Genomic DNA, 14,468 nt, shown 5'->3' with positions numbered 1-14,468 from the left:
CTAGGAACTATTTTGCTTAACTTGTTGGAAGTATATTGCTGCTTCTAAACTCTACTGGGGAGAAACATGCGCGGAATGGAGGTTGTGAGAGACTAGGTATTTTATAGCACCTGCTCTGCTTAGTTTAGCACTTACGTCAGAATGGGGAAAAAACCTGTCAGGTTTTCAAAGCCTATAAATCTAATAATCTGCAATATAACTTTCACGGTTATTTTTTACTTGCTATCTCTGAACCTAGGTGGGAAAAAAGATATTACCTATGGCCACCTTAGTGTGAATCCTGAGCCCTTAAATGCTAGTCTGAAATTTTTCAGGAAGGAACGATTCATCCTCTGAAATGATAGATTCATGCGGATGACACTGGTGTGTGATATAGAAGGAGCATCTACTGGTTTTTTGTTTTGGTTTTTTTAGAGTTTTGTGGGTTAAGACACAAATTCAGGTGGAAAGCTTGATGAGCTGCTCATAACTACTTCATCTATTCTACCATCCCATCTCATTTTAGTAGATGGATTCTACAAAGGCAGCTACAGTTTGCCAGTGCTTTTTCATTTTGGTGGCTGAACTATTATCCTTCACAGCAAGTCAGGGCTAACACTTTGTAATTGCTGTGAGAGGCTGCCACATCCCCTTGACACCAGAGTCTGCCAACTGCAACTCCTAGGGTCTTGTCTTATCTGCAAAGCTTTGTCCAAAGCATTGTGAAATCTCCCACAGGTTTCCATTAGGCTAAATTGGCAGCTCTGGAAGCCCAGCCTTCAGCTTTTTGCAGCGGGAGGAGCTGCTGCCAGAATTGCTCATTCAGGTTAGTGGATATGGTGAGAGTTTGCTCTGCAGGGGAAGATAACTGTGGACTGCATTAAAAATTGTCTCAAAATGAGACACTTTCTGTGTCAGAAAAGAAAGCGTTAAGACTCTAATTAGAAGGGAAATTTGAACTCTGAGAAATTCATGCCCATCATTTCTACCTTTCATCTCTGAATTTTAGACCTAATCCCTCTGCTGTATTAATTTCCACTGTTGAGAAAGTGCAAATATCAAAAGGGTATCACTTCAAGGTTTAAGTAAAATCACTCAGGAATGGTAAAATTCTGATTAACTGACTCACTCAATAGTATAGTATGTGAGAGGGTAAATCAAACACTTGTTTTCTTTTGCTTTACTGTCTGTGAACAGCAATGAGCAGAAGAGACACCCTTCATTGTTTGTTCCAAAATGATGTGCCTTCTCCACAAAGGAGCCTTTGGTCTACTGCTACATGCCTGTTCGGTTTTAGAGGATAAACACAGCCCACAGTTACAGAGGATAAATAAATCTGTGGCTTCTTAGTTGCAACAAAAATGTGTGACTGTAGGCAGGTTTGGCAGGAGAAAATAAGCTCTTAAGACTGTTGTGAATGTTGGGTTGGCAGCCAGGGAGATAGCTGTATTTAAAGATTTTAGAGAAGAATTTGTCCTAAACAAAAAGGCTTGAACCCATTCTAGAGACTATGACTGCTGATTATCTCTGTGTCTAGTTTCATGAAGGACAGAATATTTTCCAAAAAAAGAATGTCAGACTTCTAAGTAAATCAGAGCATATGAACCAGGTATAGCAACCTCTGTGGTTTGTCCCTTTCCCCCAGTCTTCCCTGTTTCTAATAACCTACAAATTCTCATTCTAGATTAGATGCAGGTTCTTGGAGATACACACTCCTCTGCTCTTTTGGGAAGCTCAAATTCTCTTGTTGCCATTGTAATACGAATAATAAGAGCAACGTAATCAAGGTTGTATTTGTTTTGTGGTTGTTCTGAACACTAGAGACTTACAGTAATTATAGTACCATTAAATAGTAATGGAAGTAGTAGATCATGAGACTTCTGGAAGGAGATGAAAATCTTGCTCGGTTTTCTTCACTACCCAGGTGTTGCATTCCTCTGGTTTTATGGCAAAAAGAGCAACCTAAAATGATTTCCAAACTGCTGGGTGGCAAGGGGCCAAAGGTGCCATAGAGAAGACAGGTTTATGTGGGAGAAACTGAAACAAAATTAATTCCTGTTTAAAAATCAGGTTTTTGTAATTTTGGAATTGCACTGTGTCTGCCTGCATTTAGCAGTCAGAGATATTGCATTTAGTGCCCAGAGACAGGAATATAACTATGAAGAAAGCAATTCTTCCATATACCTCGCTATGCTTCTCACCATGGGATCTGATTGCTTTATAAATCTATACAGCCAGTGTTATGACTACACATCAGTTTTTCTTGGAGTGGGCTGATATGAAACCATAACATGACACTGACAGTTTATGTTCCAGCCCTTTGTTTCAGAAAACAATACTCTGTCCCAGTGTACAGCCGTATTTGTCTCATGTTTTCTTCCATCCTGTGTTCACACTGTAGAGCTCCTGTTACGTGCTTGAAACTTTGTGTAAGTACAAGGGATAAGAACATTATCCATCCGGAAGCCAGGTAGTACTGTTGGCTGCACTAAGACTTAACGTGGCAGGGTCCACAGGGCCAGAGGGGAGTGTGGGGTTTCTCTATACTTTGCACATGACATAGACCATTGCCTTGCCCTTTCTTTAGGGTGGGGCTTCTTTAGGAGAAAAATCACTTCTTTTGGGTGTTTTAGCCTGCCTGCTCTGTCATGTGGAAGCCACAAGGTCTACACTAAGCCCTGATTATAGTGTCTCTGTGGCTGTTGTAGTGTTTGCAGTATTCATTTGTGAGGGAGAGATGATGTATGACTTTGGTTAATGATCCTTTAATACACAGTGCCTCCAGTCCAAATTGGAAGAGAGCATCTGAAGGGAAGGACAGGCTGTGCATGATAAATACCTTTCCCACTACACAGTTAGAGCCTACTCTAACAAATGTGGAAAAAATGCAATTTAATTTTCCTTCAGCTTTTCAATTTCCTGCTAATAGTTTTCATAGAGGATTTTTTTTTTGGTCAAAGTCATTATACTTTAAAGCCATATAAATTTGAAAGCTTTTAGAAGGTTACAAAGGGGAATTAAAATACCCATTTTAATTGTTCCTTGAGCATACTATGTTTGATTTTATTTTTTTTCCGTTACTTCCTCTTGTGTATAGTGAAGTTTCCTGACAAAAAGCCAATGAAGAGGATTTATAAACTGATTTTAGTATAATCACATTCTGGCCTGTATCAGTATTCAGGATATATTGCTTATTTTAACCTGAAGTGATGTGTTAGTTTGACTTGGAGACAGAGTACGATGTGGACACAAGGTAAATAATTTATTGAATTAAATGAAATCATAGCTACAGATCAGTGATTCTGCTACAGTGTTTTGCTAGTTAAAACAGAAGGCCTTGCTGTTACTGCATGGGAATCTGCAGTTTGTCATCTGCTGGCAGATAATCAGGCTTGTTACCAAACTGCGTACTCTCCAGTTTTGCCTGCAGGCCAGCAATGTCACGGGGACAAGCAGGGCATCATCAGCCTGGAACAACGCAGACCCAGCGTGGCACTTTCCCACCCCAGTTGCAATGCAGATGTTACACGCACAAGATCCTTCATGCGTTATAACATTTGTTTAGGTTCTCAGCATGCTGCAGTGGACTGACTGCTCCTATGTATTTATATCTGCTATGCTTGTGGAAAAGAATGTGGTTTATTTAGCAGCTTAATCCATATGAATTCAAATGAATTCCATTTAGACACTCTTTTAAAACCCTGCTCTGATTATACCAAATGAAGCCAACATGCAGATATTTGGTATGGTCTTAACTCAGGATTGGTGTTTTGGTCATCTTGATTTTTGGGAGGCATAAATAACCAAAAATGAACTGACATTCAGTTGTTAAGATTTCCTTTGTGTGTGTGTGTGCGCGTTACAGTTGTTAGTGTGTTCTAGCAATCCTTAAGGTTTCTATACCAGTAGCAGAAAACACGAAGAGATGGAGGCTTGAGCTGTATCTTGATGGCATGTTTACATGCAGGTTTCTGCCTTTTAAAACACAGTATAGGAGGTGTGATCTAAAGAAACAGAAATTAGGAGTTAAAAGTCATTCATGAGCTGATGTCCTGTAGCACTGTTGTGTGCCATATGCATGTGTATTAAAAGTGGAGTTGAGCCAAAGAGCAGCTGAGTTTGTGGACGGCTCTGAATCCAAAGTCACGACAGGACCTGCTGGGATGTCTAGGATCCTCCCCCAGAGCATTAATGAGAAATAGATGCCATCTGGAGGGATTTTCTTGCCAAGGTACCAAGATGCCATCTTTGTCTCCCACTTCTCATCAATCGCAAGTAACTTTTAAATAGATTTGTGTTTCACCTTCAGTCAGATGATTTTGTCTTCTTGGCTACTAAGGGCACTGACCTTTCCATAGACTCTTCTAGAAGAATTATTTTTATTTCTTGTAAGGCATATTTGTTGCGGTAGGTGCTCTGTCACTGTTCTCTTTGTTTCCTGCACAAGTACATTCCCTCTTTCATGACAGTTGATTCATCCACTCCTCCCCTTACCACTGAATTTCCTTTCCAATTCCTTTGCTAGCTGCAACAAACCACTTCACAATTAATGTTTTAGAAGCTCAGATGCTTAACTATGTAATTCTAGTATTTTGCATTAAAATTTTTGCATCTACTTGATTGAAAAAAAAAAAAGGCATGCACTATAATACTTGAGGCTGGAATTTTACTCACTCTTGCCATGATTGTATGGTATGTGCATGAATGTTTCTATTAAATATAAACCAATAGTACATTCCAATCAGTAACCATCACAAGTTTTCTTGATGTGGAATCTAGTTTGCATAGATTGCTCCCTTGTTTTTAATTCACCTCTCTTTAATTCAATGTTAACTATCAAATTAGACTACCCATGACTAGGACACTGGCTGTCTTTATGCTACTTAAATTTTTGAAGGGCTTTTCTAATACACTCACAGGATTTGAGTCACTTACTGTTTAGTGCAGGTCTAGCTTTGAGAGCTTTCTAGGCCACAGAATCCCAGCTGTACATCTCTAAATACTATGCTATATCAGTATGGAGTGACATAAAGGCAATGTTTAAATCAAGCCACTGCCTTCATAGTATCTGTAATGTGTTTCAAGCATGTGGCTTATAAATGTGTAACCTGAGCTTGATCAGAGAAGAATGTGTGTCCACACAGAGCTCTTGCATTAAACTGATGTAAACTCCAGAGGTTTCAAATGCTGTATTTAAATGCTCATGCCATTGAAACCAGTGAAACATTACTCTTAAATGTACTTTCTTTTAGGTCTCAATGGCATTCATGAATCAAGATGACTTGATGACCCTACTTGATGAAGGGTAAAACTTAAAAACCAGGACTTTGCTATGGAAAAAATAACTTTCTTTTTATTTTGTAAAAAGAGTATGTAATTGTCTGGGGCTGGTTGCACTTGGCAATTATTACTGTTACTTTATTTTTCTTGAGCACATTTTCAATAGAAAATGTATCATTTCAAGGATTTTTTCAGAAACAGACTTCAGACATGACTTTGATCAAAGACCATCCACTTTCTTATCAGCTCTGATCATGATAAACTTGGAATGTGTGGCCAAAAGCTATGTGAAATTTCTTACAGTATGCTTGGGTTTTTAACCTTTACCTTAACAGTGCTGATTATAATCTTAAGTATTTAATTTATGTGGGTATATAAATATCAAATTGTCTTTCCTCACCCTGAACAAGAGCTTTGAAAAAATTTAGTGCCTTAATCATTCTTTTAACATAGAACATGCTTCAGTTTGAAGATGCTGCTTGAATCCTTGAAGATCATTTTTTCTTGGATAAGATTGGTCCTTGGTTATTTTTGTGGTTTTATAACAAATAAGTTCTTTCTTATCTGTTTGAAAGGTGAGTTGAAGCTTTTTCTTTGGTGATCAGGAGCAGCTTTGATACTTGCTTTTGATACATCTTTTATTAGTGAAGCAAAGTCAGAATTACAGAAATTACAGAAAAAAAGAAAATAAAAGAAAAAATAAGGCCGTCCATACTTGTGTGGAAAAAAAGTCATTCAGCTGTTGAAGTATTATTTGAAATGCAAGCATCTCTGTATTAGGAAGAAGACAACATTAATTTATATTCCTGCTAGTCAAAATAACACAAAAGGCATCCATTAGGGATGGCAATATGATTTATCCTGTTGTGTGTTTGTTAGATTAAAACATAGTTATTGGCAACTTTCCTCATCTCTTGCAATAAACCTGCATTTTATCAGGACAGAGTACATAGGGGGTGAGCTGTATAGAAGTAATAGTTTGGCATCACTGTTTTGCATAAGCAAATGAGGAGTGACAACCGCTAAGTGCAGTCTGTGCTTTACTGAACTAAAATACAGGCCATGGGAAACACAAAAATAAATTCCAGCCTATGGGGCCTAATGAAAGATAATCCTAAAAGCAAGATTATTGTGCACCACAACAGTACAGTTGCCATCTACTCTCCTGGCAGTGCTGGAGCCAACGGACTCTGGTTTGATCTCTAGGATTTACCTCCATGTGTCTCAAGCCAGGCTGCGTGCTTCTTGGGTACCTCCAGGGAAACCTGATCTGCACTGTAATCTTGCTTAACTTCTGGTTGTTAGGTATCAGCGCTGTGCATATTTCAAGCAGCGCTATATAGCTCTCTTACAACACACAGGGACAAGGGCACAGGTTATAGTAATTTTTACTGACTGGCAACTGAAAGGCAAGGGAGGTGCAGTTCTGTTCAATTGCTCTAAGGTGCTCAGTAGCTGCTGGAAGGAGCAGTCCAGTTTTCCCTTCCTCCTTCCTCCATGTTTCTACCCCCTCCTGTTTGTCAGAGTTAGAGGTGTGACTGCACAAGTTGGACCAGTGAACAACATTAACTCGGAGTGTAGTTCAGAGGCTTTTTCAATTGTTTTCCCCTAAGGAACAGTGGTGGTGGCAGGCAAGGGCAAGCCCAATGCTTAAATTGGATACAAGATGAATTTTTCTTCCAACATCTCAGTATAAAAAGTATCAGAAGCAAATGGGAACATGTTTTTTTCATGAAGCAGAATATTTATTAGCAAATTAATAGTATGAGTTTAAATATATTCAAATATATAACTGCTGCAATATATTCAAATATATTTAAACAGTAGATTAAATATCTTTTTTGTTCTGGAATTTGAATGTTGATTAGATCAGAAATGACACTTGTCTTCCCTGTCTGAATCTTGCTAGAGAGCCTTTTGAAAGTACTTCAGCTTCTAACTAACCTTTCAAAGCATGTCTGCACGTTTCTATTCCCAGCTGCAGCACTAGGATAAAATAGAAGTTGAATAGCAGTGAACGCTTGTAAAACTGCATCTCACAAATCACACTAAGATGATTTTATTTTTCTTACTGCACACTTTCATTTGCCTTCAAGTATCCAGTGGCTGCGCTGTGGTTTGGAAACCTGCAGCATTTTTTAAAATGCTAGTTCAGAAACTGTTATAGAATCTCCTGGCTTTTCTTAGTTGTTTGCCACAGCACCTGTAATTTAGCATGATAATTCTTCAGTATCAATTAACAGTCCATACAAAAGTGCTGCGTGTGTTCAGGAACAGATTTAGAACTGCTGCAAGAGCTGTATTCAGAACTTCCAGGGTGTTCAAACTCTTGGCAATGTGGCAGTCATTTCTTAATACGTAACACCTTTTTTTGTTTTATTCATGAAAATAATGATGTCTGAGCAAATGTCAGATGGAAGAGATCTCTTAAAGCCAGATTCCAGACACTGAATTTAATGTTTACCCTGCAATCTCCAGCATAGTTAAAGCAAACAATTTCTGTAATGTTTGAAGTTGCAAATGTTAAAGCTACCCACCATCAGTTTTGTGATCTGTAACACACTGTAATGCACAAAGCATAACTGCAGGCAATACTTACTGACTTTATTTAGCTGACAGAAACAGTAAACTGGACTTTATCATAAAAATACTTATCCATCTAAGTGGAAACTGCTGGAGGTAATATGTTTTGAATTCTGTTTACTTTTCTGTCCATTTTGAGACATGCATTTATTTAGAAATGTATTCCCTCCCCAAAATTAGAATCTTGCTATAATTATTCCAAGGAAAAGTTTTATAAATAATACTGGTCCTTAAAGTTGAATGGAGAGCTCTAATGGGGAGGCAGAGAGAGTCAAGAATGTAAAGACAGAGAGAGCTCAGAAATAAGAGTTGAGATCATGAAATGTGTGATTCTAGTTCATGACTTTCTCTTAGGACATCCTAATCTAGCTGCTTCCACAGTTTGGCCACAACGGTGTAGATTGGTTTTGCTATTTTCTATAATGCTACAACAGCTAGCATTTTTGGAATGGTTCACTGCACTGTCATGAAGACAGGCTGAGAGAGCTGGGGTTGTTTAGCCTGAAGAAGACATGGCTCTGGGGAGACCTGAAAATAGTCTTCAAGTACTAAAGGGGACTGACAAGAAATCTGGAGAGGGACTTTTTACAAGGGCAAGTAGTGACAGGACAAGGGGGGATGGCTTTAAACTGAAAGAAGAAATTCTTCACTGTGAGGGTTGTGGGGCACTGGCACAAGTTGCCCAGAGAATCCTGTCCGCCCCATCCCTGGCAGTGTTCAAGGCCAGGCTAGATGGGGCTTGGAGCAACCTGGTCTAGTGGAAGGTGTCCCTGCCCGTGGCAGAGGATTGGAACTAGATGAGCTTTAAGGTCACTTACAAACCCAAACCATTCTATGATTCTTTATTCACTAGCTGAAAGACACTAAAAATAAGAGTTACTGGGCTTGAGGAAAGGCAACAGCTGAGACAGAATATGTTGCTAGTGCCAGGTTTTATTTCAACCCAAGATGCTACTCCAGATGGTAAGGAAGAACAACATCCTGGCACAACCTGACTTTTGTGGCATAGCTGGCAGTGTCAGGCTCCTTGCAGAAAGAGATGCGCTCCCTTCTTGGAGGTGGAAGTCTTGGGATATCTGGCACTTTGCATGATTTTGCGTTAAAAGGAAATTCCACCATACCAACTTGTAGGCTCTCCATAGTGCATAGATATGGATTTAATCCCCCAGTGTAATAGCCCTGTTGTATTAATGAGGGTTAAACCAGGTGCATTTCATCCAGAACGCTTTGAAGAAAAACAAACCTCTCGCTAGAAGATTTTTAAGGTTAAACAACTGAATTCAAGAAAAATGCTTCAGGGAGTAGGATATTAAAACACTGTATCAGAGTAAACAATATTATGTGAGAGGCAAAAAGCAGAAATACTTGGCAGATAGGTGGATACACATCAGAGTTTTTGTCTCACAGACTATGGGAAATCTGTATACAGTGCGTGTTTCTAAGATCAACAGTAAATGTACCCTTTACCTCTTAAAAGCATCTTATGAGCTGGAAGACTCTGCTTTTGACTTCTCTAATTCTTTGTTTTTAAATCCAGATGCACTAATTTGTGCTCTTTATCACATAATGTCATGACTTTTACAACAGTCAGCACGATGATTCTGTGTTTTTGTACAACAGCTGAAGAAAATGTCAAGTTAAAAGAAATGCACTGCTCTCCTGATGCAAATTAGCCTGTTGTGTAAATGGTGAAATAGAGACCTTTGACCCTATTTTAACAGAACATCAGAGAGTGGATTAACACTCCAGACTTCTAATTAATCACAGGGTATCCCATCCTCTTGGTTGTAGCTGAGTGGGCTGTAGTTACAAGAAAACTTACACCAACAGCAGTGCAGTATTAACGCTTCTGTGCTGGTACTGCTTCTCATAGGGCAGCCAGTCTAGATGACAATGTAGCAACTCTGTGTTTCAAAATTAGAAATACTCAGAAACATCCTCACATGTGAACTATACCTTTATTGCATGATACTTAAAAAAAAAACACACAAAACTTAAATTCTGAGAACTGCAGAACATTCTGCACTGCTATTTTTCTCATGCAAAAGAAGTACAGAACAGTACCAATTACAGTTCCTTTCTTCTATAACATGCAGTGTTTCACATGAAGTAATCACAATTATCATCAAATTTTACTATGGTTTACTGAAATAGGAATTCCAACATTTGTTATGCACATACCAAATTTAAGACCATACAAATTAATCTAAGTCTGATATCACTTCTCAAGTAAAACTTGTACATCACTGACCTACTACAATCAGAAGATACATATTTTAAACTACTTTTTATTCCAACTTTTAGACCATGTTTTAAAAGGAAATCTGCGAATAAATCCAAGCCATTGAGTCAAAGGACACTACACTGACCCCATGAAGTATTTCAATAATAGCACCTCTCTTCTCACTTTTAAGGCATGTGAAATTCAAACCTAACTGAGCTTTTCTCACTATAAAAAGCCAAACTAAGAAATTCTCTCCAGACAAAGACACAAAATGTCACTTTTAAAAAAGAATTATCTTAAGGCAATGTGCCATTGCTACAGGCTGCACGCAAACCACAGCTATTTTCCCCTGGCCTGTTGTGTTTTCTAAAATGAAACAGAGAGAAATCTCAATGATGGAAGAAAAGAAGTGCACTACTGTGTGTTCAGACAAAAGAATGAGATAGAAAATTAATCTAAGCTCTACAGACTCTAACCAAACTCTGTATAATACGCTTTTTTACTCACAAAAGGTATTCTCTTTTTCAATTCACACTACAGATAAACAGTGATGGACTGTAATACCAATTCTTGAGTGATCTATAAAACTGTGGGAAAAAAAGAAAACTGTCTAACTTAATTTGTTACATAGCATTACTGGACTTTCAAAGCACAAGTATCATCAGTAGGAATGGTAACGAGACCCTGGGTTGTAGGAGTTGTAGCCATATTGTCCGTAGTGGGAGGAATATGATTGCCCTTGTCTGTGCTGCTGGTAGTTATTACCCCAGCTTCTTTCCGACCTCTGATTAGATCTGTAGTCACCTTGCCAGTTGTATCTATCTCCTCTAAAGTATCTACCATCTTGAAACCTGCAATGAAAAGAAATGTCAAAGAGTCACTTAAATGGTGAGGTTTTTTGAAAAGATGAATGATAATGAACTCTTAAATGTTACAGTTTTCATGTAAACTGTCATGTCACTGTTTATACACTCAATTACTTATCTGTTTCTATGAAAAACTGATGAAAACATATCTAGAGTCATCTGAGACAGTTCATTAATTTCTTACCACTGCTCAGCACTGTGTCTGCTAAGCAATGGAAGGACAGTCTGTTTCCTAACACACAGTATTCACAGCCATAAGCTGAACTGCTGGAGCTCTGACTATAGACTCAAACAGATCACATATCTAAGAAAACAACCAGAAGAGACATCCTGCTGCATCAAAGCCAGGTTCAATCTAGTAGCTTCATGGCTGAAAGCTGTGGCAAAACAGGCTTAAGTACAATTTAGCTACCTGACAGCACAGTCCTGGAATTTCCATATTCCCTAAAATACATACAACCACTGCTTCATAGGCTCTTGTAGATCCCCATACTCAAGAGAGTATCTTTTCAGTGGTATTTAGCCATTGTTCAGTCTAAATTTTGGCTTTTCAACTGTATCTTGATTCTGATCGACACTTGAGCTGCCTCACTGTCATCTTCTTTGCCTATCTCAGTGGTGTGGTATAGACAACCACGTCCATGAGGTTTGCTTTGTGACGACAGTGTAGGTGTAAGAGTTCATTAGTTCAAAGAACCACGAATTTTTGAAAGAAAATCCCCTTAAACAATCACTTTTTTTTAAACAAACATATTATATTCTGTAATCGTTGTTTTTCAGTCACACAAAAACTGGATACATCCTGAAGAAGTAATTCAAAGTATTTTGCAGTAAGCAGGTAACACTGCATTTGCTAGACAGATCAGACGATGGACTTTACAGTTATATCTACTAGATAAAAGTAGTACAGGCTAATTTAACAAAGTATGGCAAATATTTAGGTTACAAATGAAACATTTTGTGGACACCTAGCAACAGACAATCACTGCTATTAGCCTGCCCCTTCACACATTTTCCTGCTGGCTATTATCCAACAGAAGATAGGCTGCTTAGTTTTGCAGAACTCTCATCTTTCCCCTCTGATGATCAGTAACCCGAGGAAATGAGTTCTGTGGTTCTGGCTCATTCCTTACTAAAAAGTAAATTACTTAATAATTTCATACACAATGCAAAAACTCTATCAATACAGAGAAAATATAAAACCTCATTACTTTTCAGAGAAGACTATTTCTCTTAAAATAGTTACCTATGAAGTAACAAGAAGATTAAATATCTTCCATTAACAGAAAAAATTCTTATGTTTTTTCTGAAATACACAATCATTTAACTATGTATTTATATAAGATTTAAAAAATAAATAAATAAATAAATCAGTACCGATCTCTGTTTCTCTGGTTGCCACCAGATCTGTTTCTCCATTCTTCAACTATAGGAGGGGGATCTGCAGGGCGTTTCAGATACTTTTGGTATTCTTCATCATCTGATGTGAATCGATGAGCAAACATCTCTTCATAATTCATGGGCATGTCAACCAGGGAAGTCATTCTGAAAACTTTAAACATGAACACAGTAAAAGCGGCTTTATCAATGTGTGAAGACTCTTATTGTAATAGCTACCAAAATCCACTAAGGGCAAATGAATGACAGTGAGAAATTACACTCAGATTAACATGGCAGTTAATTTTTGGGCAGACAGCATGCATGACTGACTCCTGAGTCTTGACGATCTAAGACTGTAAATAACTCTGCTGAAAAGGTTATCTCTGATGAAAAGCAATTCCAATACCACATGCAGTCTTTGGACATCTATACTGGATATACAGACACTGATGCGCCTAAGCACTGGGAGTGGTTTTTAGGGACTCCATCCACACAGGAGAAATTCAACTCTGATTAATACCTGTTAGCCATTACACAGCAGCATCTTTGAATCAATTCTGACAGTCCTAGATTAGATGAGCTGTGGTAGAAAGATACAGGACATTTCTGAGAGTTAAGAAGAAAAAAAAGTATTTCTTCAGAATGCAATCCCAATCTACTCCTAATCCATTTTTGTCAGGAAAAACATGACTACAATCAACCTGAAAAGTTTGCTAAGGTAGAATATATGCCTCTCTGATGAGATCTGCATTGAAGGCATCAGTTTCCTTATTTACCTGGATATAAGCATTTGCCCTTCAGACAAAAGTGCTATATAGTTGTGTCCACCAGTAAAAGTCTGGCCCTAATAGTAGATCCTGAGAAAGGCTCTACACCTACTGTTTTAACAAGCCCTGGGTAATTTAGAGCAGTTCTTTGTCTCTAGACTTCCAGATTAAGTTCTGCTGTCCCCTGAAGATTTGCAAGCAGGACCTTGCAAATTGGAGGGAAGGAAGGGAAGGAATAAAAAAAGGAAGGAACAGAAGGGGTTTCTTCTAGACCTGAGAGCTACAATATATAACCTCAATGACCGAACCCAGTTCTCCTTGCTGTACCCATGAGCAGCTTGAGACTAGGGTAAGCGGGATGTTTATGTGTCAATACCGCACAGTATTCTTTCTGTATGCTGAACTGCCCTTTTGTCAGCTTCAGAAAGCTCAGTGCCTGGTGATCTCCAGAGCCCACCTCCAGCCTTCCCCTTGCACCCAATGACGCAGCATTAACCTTTCTAAAGCAGGTGTAGGAGTTATTCCTGCAGGATGTCCAGTGACTTCATCCTCTTTTTTTTTTTTTCGCAACGGGCTAGCCTCGTTAGTCTTTACCTCCAAGGAACTCAGGGACTCGCTCTGTCGGGGTGGGAGGATAGTACTGCTCTGAGGACCCACCGCACTGCACTACAGCCTTCTCCAGAGAGCAAGGGGAGCTGCTCTCCTCACGATTAGTAATTTTAATATCGGTGTTCATCCTGCGGGGGCCAGTAACGGGAAATCCGTCACCTTCCTCCGCATAAAGGCAAACAGTGCCCCTAGCAACGATCAGGGCTCACTCCCCTCCCGGCTGCCCGGGCCGGGGCCCTGTCCCCTCACAACGGCTGGGGCCTCGCTGCAGCTCCAGCGGCTGCGGTTGGAGCCCGCCGCGGGAAGAGCCGAGGGGGAGCAATGGCTCTCGGATCCCCCCCACCCTCCTCCCGCACAGCCACCGCCGCTGTCCCCCGCCGCCTTGCCCTCACCCTGCACCGCCAGCCGCCGCGGAACCGCCTTGCAAAGCCCTCCTCTTCCGGGCCGGGCCCCGCCGCTTCCCCCCGCTGCCGGGGCGGTGCCGCCTGCCGGCCGGCGTGCCTCACCGAGTCCTGGTGTTAGCAGGTGAGCCGCCGGCCTGGCAGCGGAGGGGAGCCCTTGGGGGGGAAGGATTGATTCCCCTAAATTAGGGTTTGATACAAACTCCGTTGCTATAAACAGCCTTGACATTTGTGGGGCGCTTTCCTTGGCTCCTACGCAGGTTTTAAGGAGGTGATACCTGAAATACTTGGATTTTACCAGGAAGGTGAATCTGGAAAGGGTGAAGTGAACGTGGCGCCTACAGCTGTAGCCCTGTGGCTGTTGGTAATGCGGTGTAAG

General features: G+C 39.8%; 1 protein-coding gene across 4 annotated transcripts; it reads right to left on the bottom strand.

Annotated features, from left to right (window-relative positions):
* Positions 1–9,781: 9,781 nt before the first annotated feature.
* Positions 9,782–14,208, bottom strand: RAMAC (RNA guanine-7 methyltransferase activating subunit). Of its 4 annotated transcripts, none has more exons than XM_062629599.1 (3): positions 14,081–14,208; positions 12,310–12,484; positions 9,782–10,917 (listed from the first exon to the last, which is right to left on the bottom strand). In XM_062629599.1, exons 2-3 carry the CDS (start codon positions 12,474–12,476, stop codon positions 10,728–10,730), a joined length of 357 nt encoding a protein of 118 aa, XP_062485583.1. In that variant the 5' UTR covers positions 12,477–12,484; positions 14,081–14,208; the 3' UTR covers positions 9,782–10,727. The 4 variants fall into 4 exon arrangements, with proteins under 4 accessions (XP_062485583.1, XP_062485603.1, XP_062485593.1 ...); XM_062629619.1 differs by lacking the exon at positions 14,081–14,208 and adding an exon at positions 13,576–13,600; XM_062629609.1 differs by lacking the exon at positions 14,081–14,208 and adding an exon at positions 13,089–13,258.
* Between the last annotated feature and the right edge of the window lie 260 nt (positions 14,209–14,468).

The sequence above is a fragment of the Pezoporus occidentalis genome, unplaced genomic scaffold, assembly GCF_034315485.1.
Source record: "Pezoporus occidentalis ecotype Australia unplaced genomic scaffold, CSIRO_AGI_Poc_V1 ctg11, whole genome shotgun sequence".
NCBI lineage: Eukaryota > Metazoa > Chordata > Aves > Psittaciformes > Psittacidae > Pezoporus > Pezoporus occidentalis.
Note: the sequence above shows the minus strand (reverse complement) of the source record. Positions and strands in the feature narration are given on the sequence as shown.

Coding starts and splice junctions, on each gene's coding strand:
- RAMAC (XM_062629589.1), bottom strand. CDS start 12,494: ATGTTTAAAGTTTTCAGAATGACTTCCCTGGTTGACATGCCCATGAAT. Junction 10,918..12,309: donor AACCAGAGAAACAGAGATCG/GTACTGATTTAT, acceptor TTTTCATTGCAG/GTTTCAAGATGGTAGATACT.